Here is an 8,897-nt window from a genome sequence, read left to right as displayed (position 1 = left end):
CTAATTGCCATCATGGCTTTTTGTCAAGCTGCTGCCTACCTTTGTGAAGCAGGAAAAAATCTAATACAAAGTGAATCCAGTAGAACTTTTTATTGCCTACCAGGAGTGGGTGACAATAGTTGAATAAACTTATGGCTCTCAAAATGGTATCGGTGCCCTATTTGTTTGTACTCACTGATACCGATACCACCATTTTAGGGCAGTATCGGGGCCCTGTCCGATACTGGTATCGGTATCGGTGCAACACTACTGCTAACATCTACAAGCTACATACAAATAGCAACATACCCATATCCCAGGATGAGTCCATGTTCGCCATGTTATGTATCTTGCACTTTTAGTAAATCTAGTCTTTTATTAAAATTTTGTTCGTGGGTAAATTTGCAAAAATCCCACATTTCCGATTTTACAAGTTAGTGTTTTAAATGTTCAAATTTGTGTCAGAAAGGCTAAAAAACCGAGAAAAGCTTGACTATTTGAAATGGTTGGCTGAAAAAGACCCTCTTCTATCTAAAGGGTAGATTGCAAAACCATTCAAGTTTGTAATTATTCATCTGTAACACAAGCCTCACAGAATAAAACAGATTTTAGTTATGATCTGCAGGACCGTATTTACCTCAGCTTAAACCCACAGCATAATGGTGGAAACACATTGTTGCACATTGCATATAATAAATAGTTATTTAGTATATTTTATTCTCTTTTTGGGGGTTTTAATTGGACACAAAAGCCTTAATTAGCTTAAAGTACCTATGTTTTTGGGTACTGGTTTTAAGCCTTGGATATAACACTTAATTTTTTTCTAATTAAGATTTTCATATGAGTACATTGACGGCGTTAAAGAACCAGCAAATGATGCAATACCACAGTTTAAAATGGTTTAGTAGGATATTTTCACCCTGAAGACAATCTTTAAAATAAGTAAAAAACATTAATGGAATTGGCTAAAGAGCCACAAGTCTATTGTAATTTCCCACTAATAACCTTTACTAACACCTACGCATTATGGATCGACAACTTAATAAAATAAATTCAGATCTGTCTTTACAAACTATATGTATATACAAACTTACAAGTAGATGACAGAGAATGCGGTGAAACTGAGATCAGATTACCTTTTCTTTTATGTCTGTTCCTTTCAGTTCATGTGGCCTCAGATGTGGCTTGTGTTACACATTTGCAGTCGCACTGTTAAAGTTTGATGGTCACATTGTTTGACCTGTAACAGTGGGATGCAGGCTGGAAGCATAATGTACGCCAATATATAATGCCGTAGTCCCCTGACAGCTAACTTTTATAGGAAACAGTTCAGTTTCCACTAATGAAAGTGGGAGTTAAGTTTTTGTGGTTCCAAAGGTATTTTGCGTCATTAATGCATTGAATAGTGGAAGTTAGAGCTTTAGTTTGTAATCCTGTTTATAAAAACTTTTGTTATATTAAAGGAATAGTACACCCAAAACATGATTAGCCTTCATTTTCTACTCACCCCCATGCTGAACAACACTCTGGAGTACTTTTTTGATATCTCAAATGCATCTGGAGATCTGGGAGGCTTCTTGCTGTCTGCTGACATTCAAATAATGGAGGTCTATGGCGCCCGAGGCAGAAAGGTCCATAAAAGTCCACAAAAAACGTGTCAATATTCCTCCATACTGCTCGTCCAATGTATTCCAAGTGTCCTGAGTGGGTAGCATCCAGAATTTACTCGAAACAAAGTCATTTAGAATGTTTTTAGAGCATAAACAGTAGTGTATAGGATTTCCTAAAAGCGCGCGCCGGCGCGTTCATGACGCTACAGAAACCGCGGCAGACCAAACCAGATGAAAGTGCGCATTCAGTGTCTGCTCTGCCGATAATGCAAGCGTAGAAGAAGAAATGTGCTGTTTACCTGTGCAAAGAAAGAAACAACGAAAGAAAAATGTCTGAGGACTTCAGTGTTGAGGAAGAGCATGAGTTCTTTGCCGAGCCGAATGCGCACTTTCATCTGCTTTGGTCTGCCACGGTTTCCGTAGCGTCCTGGACTCGCAGGCGCGCGCTTTTAGGAAATCCTATACACTACTGTTTATGCTCTAAAAACATTCTAAATGACTTCGTTTTGAGTAAATTCTGGATGCTACCCACTCAGGACACTTGGAATACATTGGACGAGCAGTATGGAGGAATATTGACACGTTTTTTGTGGACTTTTATGGACCTTTCTGTCTCGGCAACATAGACCTCCATTATTTGAATGTCAGCAGACAGCAAGAAGCCTCCCAGATCTCCAGATGCATTTGAGATATCAAAAAAGTACTCCAGAGTGTTGTTCAGCATGGGGGTGAGTAGAAAATGAAGGCTAATCATGTTTTGGGTGTACTATTCCTTTAAATGAAATGGTTCTTCCATCTTGAGAGTCGTCAATACCTTATATATTTAGTAAAATGGACAAAAAAATTTCTGATGTCTGTGAGAGCTACTATCCTCTAGAAACTGAGCAATATCTGCCATTCTGTCTGAATCCCTTGAAAAAGTATTGTCATATTATTCCTTTATTTTTACAATTAAGACAAAAATCTAATCTTATAATTCTACTTTTTAACTAAAGTAAATAAAACACTTTCTGTTTTATTAGATCATTCACAATGTTATTAATACTGCTAATGTTGCTAATTGTTCACACTTAACTATGCAGATGCTTTTGTATCCACTGATGAAGATTCCCTCACCTCAGCAGACATAATGCTTGAAACTCAAAGTGAAACTGATGGAAAGGCCTATTTTTTGGTTCATGTAGTTAATTGTGCTACAGCTTTGTGCTACTCTAAAGCATTCCATTCAGAAAGGGTAAGGTAATGCATAAATGTAGGACAAATGTTATAAAAGATGAATAAGGAGCAATAGTGGCATCATAAATGGAGCAATGTCCTCTGTCCTGTTATAGTAAAAGTGATCCTAAAATTAATGCACTATGATGGCATCAGAAGCAACACACAAACTTCAATGTTTCAGCTTAATTTCCCCTTGTTTTACCAATCCTAACACCTTTTTTTTTCTTTAATATTCCAGCTTACATGGTAAAATAGCTTACAATGTGACAGCAGCTTTAGCTTGCTCTTTGATTCAGCTCGGATTTAATTAGCTAAAACCCAGCAAAGCAGAACCCCATAAAAGAAGACTATGCTGAGCATTCGTTTCATGTCTTACTCTGCTGCATCCATGGGCTCCTGTGTTCCACGGCTTTCCCCAATTCTGACTCTCTTACTACATTTCAGCAGAAAAAAAACAGCTGAGTCACACTGGTGTGACAATATAGTCAGGCATCAAAAACTGCACGTAAAAAAAAGAAAGAAAATGACTCGATTAGATTGAGTATTGAGTTAATTTAAGGCTTTTGGCTAGACTAAAAACAAATTATATATGTAGGTGTTACTCTGGTTGAAAGAAAACTATTATAATAGAGATTTAAAAAAAAAACATTAAGGCAGAGGGCCTTTTGAAGCGGTAGACCACTTATAAAAACCTGTACATATTTTGCTCTTCGGGAAATAGATTTTATGCACAATTTTAATAGGGATCCACATTTATCCACTTGTCCTGAAGCCAAATATGGATTACCACTGACTCCTATACTTTGGGATACCGGAGATTTTTAATGTTATTATTGCCATTACCATTGATATATGCAGCATATATATATATATATATATATATATATATATATATATATATATATATATATATATATATATATATATATATATATATCTTTTTAAGAGGAGAAAGAAATAAGACCTGACTTGGCCTTATTGGTTAAATCCAGGAATACCTGTCCATAAAGGGTTTATTTAATTCTCTCTGCTTTTTGTGCTTTTAAGCTCTTTTAACTGCAGTGAGTTGATGTAGGAAAACTGCAGTACATGTATTGTGCATTATGAATAAAACTGTCTTGTTTTTCACTATTAGTGATGTGCAAGTTTACCAGAAGATTATGAATATATTAAATAGCTAGATTTGGAAGTTATAGTAATTCAAATCGAGGGTCAAATGAATGATTATTAGTTGAAAGATTATAACTGTAATTTGCTTACTCAGCAAGTTTCTTGAGATTATGTTTGAGATTATAAAGAGACGTGTATGTGTTTTAATAAACACAATTATATTACCATTAATGAACACAGTAATCTCTTCCCTTATTTGGGAAATTTCCCTAAGAAGCGATTCTTGCAGGCTGCTTATTTTTAGTCTTCCCTGGCTAAAAGTTCTTGTGCTCTTTCATAACATCAGATGTTTGAAAAAGTATGCTGACTTATTGTCCGCATCTCTAGATCTTACCAAGATTTCAAAAATAAGGTAAAAAAAAAAAAAAGTCTTATATAATTTATTTTGTTTCAGGAGTTCATTTATACTTATAATTCTTATGTTCCATCACTACCTTGTAAAAGAACCATAGATTGTGGCAATATTAACAATCTAGACAAAAACAAAGAAAAATATACATTTTAGATTCATCTGTCCCGAAAAACTTATTCCAAAACTTCTGGTCCTTTGCAAAAAATGCTTTAGTCTGTATTTCTGAACCTCCTATAAAAGATAAGTAAGAGGTATTTAATGATAAAAGAAAACCGCCTTTTTATTTATTTGTTTATAAAAAGAAAACAACAAACCTGCTCGATTATCCAAGGTCCAATTATCCTTTTTAGAAGCACTGGTCCTTATAAAATTGAATCCACCCTGTAGGTTAGTGATCTGTCTCCCAGTGTTCAAACTCACAAGAAGCAGATATATTGCATTCTTTTCCTGTTATAAAGGACAAAATATGCTACAAAATAGGCAAAATCTCTACTACAGTGTTTCTGGTTGATTGTTTCTGCATTGTCCTCTTGTTGATCCTGTAGAGACGGACGGTTAACCGTCTCCTTGGTGTACCCTGATAGACATTCTGGACCAGCACAATGGAAAAATGTTGCTTCGTATTTGGTGGATTAGCTGGTAGCCATTTTTGTTTCCTCAGCATGAAGGAATAAAGCTGCATAGTTAACAAAAAAAATAAAACCCTGAATGCATGTCTAAGAATAGGGATGATATTTAGAACCAGTATAATGGAATGGAATAGAATAAATATTCTATTTCTCTTTAAAGCAGAGAGAAGTGCTTTTATAACTCTGAATCCCTTCATATCAAAAGAACAAAGCACATAGTGTGTATAATTTTCTATTTTTTGTCCCATAAGGGCAAGGCACAAAGAAAAACTCCGGGTGAGCTTCCTTGTGTTTTTGCAGATGTGAGTTTGTCCCTACATGGATCTGAGCCCAAGCAGCAGAGCCCCCACCAACACAGAGAGCTGCTGCAGCCCTCTGCCTCTGGTTACCAGCCAGCAGACAGACCTCTCGTTTTCCTGTACTGTGAGAGGGAGGACGTCATGAAGGAGACCTCGGCTGAAACCTCGGATTCCAGCATTCAAGGCAATGTCCCTCAACTGGGTGAGAGTTTGAGTCGAGCATGAAAAATGAAAAATGGGGATCTTCTTTAACAGGTCATTTTATTTTCTTATTTATCATAAATTAGCTGTGAAGGACATTAATGTGGTGCTACAGAAAGAAACATCAGATGGCATCAGCAGCCCATCCAGAGATGATGACGCTACCCTTCAGAACCCTGGAACTCACAGCAGCATCCTTGATGAAAACAGCAAATCACAATTAGACATCCCAGAGGTACAGCACCCTGCCAGTAAGATAAATGAATAAGAAAAACAATTTCCAACAGAACTAGAACAATTGTCTCTGTGACTTTTTGTCCATAGAGGAGTGCGAAATCCACTGGTCTTTGCTTCAGCGATGGAAAAAGTCTCATAGACTACATCCTGGTTTACAGGAAGTCCAGCTCCCAGTCTGAGAAGAGGGAGATATTTGAGCGGAACATCCGTGCTGAAGGGTTGCGCTTGGAAAAAGAGGTAAAAAAAATAAAAGAAAGCATTTTCAACCTTTTGACAAGAACTTAGTTTATTTATGTAGCACTGATTCACAACAAATGCTTTCTGAAGGAACTTTCCAGAGACAATTTTTATCATACAGTCAGAGTGGTTAAAAATCTATCAAAGGAAAGCCAGCTGATTGCTACCAAGTCATTAACTTTGCAACATTTAATCCTCCTCGATGAGTATGTGTGGAGAGTAGATATTCTCTAGCATTTTTTCAGTGACTCTACAGCAATCCCTCACACCAAGCATGCATACAGCAACAGTAGAGGGAAACAAAACTCCCTTTAAATGCAAAGCAACCTTCGGCAGAACCAGGCCCAGTGCGAGCGGCTTTCTGCTGACGCCGAATGGGTAGTTTAAGCCATTACAAAAGGGAACATAGAAGCAATAATCTATTTAAAAAAAAATTATAATCCATGAATACTTTTTATGTTAGAAAAGGTAACAGCTAACTAGGTCCATAAGTGGCTCTGCCTAGAAAAGAAACAGTTAAGCAGATGGACTCTTAGGCTTTTCATATAAAAATGAAATAAAGAGAGCACATACAGTTAGTCTCCATAAACGCTGAGTCCATGGGAGAGAAACAGGAGTAAACACAGAAAAACAGACCCAACACTTTTATTTTACTTAAAGTTGTTGGTGACAGAACCCCAGTTTTTGACTTCCTCCAGGATGATCTCACAGCCAAATAGGATCAGGTAAGGCTACTGTGATAAAATAACAGAGAATATAAAGTTATGGTTTTAAATAACCAAAATGGCAAATTGGTAAAAAGAAATATAATAAATCAGAAAGATGAAAAGTGGTCCCTATGTCCTCCACCAGTCTAAGCCTATAGCTGCATAAGCTAAAAGATCTGCCTCCCATGTACTTTTAGAGATTCTAAAACCATTGTATCTGTGATCAGTGTTACCAAAGATATTTTGCTTGAAAGCAGCCAATCAGCATCAGGTTCATAGTAGAGGCATAAAACTACATAAAAGTATTGTATAATGGAATAAACAGGAGAAGATGGATGGAGTGTGATAGAAATTTAAGGACCTAAAGTGCTGAGATGAGTACAATATGCATGGTGCTGTGTTAGAGGAGACATTCCTGAGCAACCTGGGGAAAAGTAGCTGTCCTGGGTGCTGAAATTGTTTTCTCCATGTCTGTTTTCCACCCTGCACAGGCTTGTTTAACAAACAGCGATGTGATTTTCCTGAAACTGCATGCACCGTGGGATGTTCTCTGTCGCTATGCAGAGCTCATGAATATCCGAATGCCTTTCAGGTGAGTTTTTTTTATTTTCATTGAAACTGTTTTTTCAATCACCTCCTACCATTAAAGTTAATGTGAGAAACTAGAGTCACTCTGCACAAAATTTTTAGTTACATTTTTTTATTACCTTTCGTCCCCAGAAAATGTCAACTTAGACACTTGATCTCAAAACATCTTTGTTTTTTTAATAGAAAATCCATGTCTTGATTAAATATTTATATTTGGCCATTAAAGATAAAGTCATAAAACTTTTGAGGAAGAAGTTGATTTAAATTTTTGGCTGAAATGGGTCTTCTGAAAGGGACACCAACCGTAAGCATGATACCTGATTAGTTACAAAGGGGCTTAAGTTTAACAAAGTCATTGTTTAGCAGCCATCATATCCAGGGATGGAGGACTCAAGAACAAACTTTGTCACAGAAGAAGATGCCTCTTTCTTGAGTTCTGTCTTGTATTATTGGTTTAAAAAATTTTGTTGGGATCGTCCAAAAGCCTGTAGTTACTCAGAAATAGAACCTGACTTTTGCTTCAGGTCCACATCAGTAAAAAAGGAGCAAACTAAATTTCAAGCCAAATTGACTTAAGTAATGTGAATATAGTTGCATGCTGCCATTTCAAGTAAAAGAAAAAAAATATATTTTAAAGAAAATTCCTTATGCACTCTGTGTAGCATCAGAAAAATATCAATAATAATATATCATCTGGTCTTTGACCAAAGAATGCATTTTTATCCATCCAGCTAACCAGCCGTTAGCGTAGAGTAAGCAAACACTGTGCAGGCGTTAAACAAATGCCTTTTTTTCCCCTAGCATATTCAGTCTTATTAAAATAAATCATAATGTACCAATTTATCTAAGTTTTACAAAAAAAGTGCTTTACAGTACTATTAATATACACTCTTTCTGATCAGTAATGATATATGTCAGACTATGTTTTTAAAAGTACATTTTAAATTAGTAAGTATTAATGCATGGTTGCTTTCAATAACTTGTTAGCTTGATCTAGAATCAGAAGAAGAACCAGAAGTCTTTATTTGTCATTGTTCCTCAAGTGTACAACAAAATGTTTTAGCAGCTCAAAACAATATAAAACAATACAGTACAGGCAAATTGTCCAAAAAAAGGAAAAAATATTACAAAAACAATATAAAAGGACTGTGCAGTTATAGAGAAAAATATTTATACACAAGAATATTTGCACAGATTGTGGTATGGGGCATTAGAATGTTGCGCTTATACAGTTGTGTAGAAATTGTTTCTTATTTAATATGAATAAGTAGCATTAATTGGACATCTAATAATTCTTAGATTAATTTTGTGCTATAAAATGTTATCTTATGTTTTTAGGGAAAAAAAAACAATATTCCCAAATTCAAATTCCAAAGATTCGACCTTTCTCTTGGTGTTGTGGATTCTATATTGGTCTTGGCCAGAGATGGCAAAAGTACTCCCTTTCCGTACTTGAGTAAAAGTACAGATACTTGTGTTAAAAAATACTCTGGTAAAAGTGGAAGTACTTATTAAACTTCTTTACTCAAGTAAAAGTAACAAAGTACAGGCTTGTAAATTTACTTAAAGTAAAAGTAAAAACCTAGTAAAAGTAGAAACCACTTTTTTCATGCATTTTAAATGGATGTCTGCCAATAGGACTAGATCTCCGTTGTGTTCATTTTCAATCA

General features: G+C 35.7%; 1 protein-coding gene across 1 annotated transcript in view; it reads left to right on the top strand.

The window, feature by feature from the left end:
- Nucleotides 1–8,897, top strand: part of ano4 (anoctamin 4) — a 57,924-nt gene that overhangs the window by 16,696 nt on the left and 32,331 nt on the right. Inside the window, exons 4-8 of the mRNA XM_015399076.1 lie at nucleotides 5,259–5,459; nucleotides 5,545–5,693; nucleotides 5,783–5,932; nucleotides 7,131–7,231; nucleotides 7,752–7,761. Coding sequence (XP_015254562.1) covers nucleotides 5,259–5,459; nucleotides 5,545–5,693; nucleotides 5,783–5,932; nucleotides 7,131–7,231; nucleotides 7,752–7,761 — 611 coding nt within the window. The remainder of the gene's footprint in view (nucleotides 1–5,258; nucleotides 5,460–5,544; nucleotides 5,694–5,782; nucleotides 5,933–7,130; nucleotides 7,232–7,751; nucleotides 7,762–8,897) is intronic.

The sequence above is a fragment of the Cyprinodon variegatus genome, unplaced genomic scaffold, assembly GCF_000732505.1.
Source record: "Cyprinodon variegatus isolate N-32 unplaced genomic scaffold, C_variegatus-1.0 Scaffold986, whole genome shotgun sequence".
NCBI lineage: Eukaryota > Metazoa > Chordata > Actinopteri > Cyprinodontiformes > Cyprinodontidae > Cyprinodon > Cyprinodon variegatus.
The sequence above is the reverse complement of the archived record's forward strand: the minus strand, read 5'-3'. Positions and strand labels throughout refer to the sequence as shown.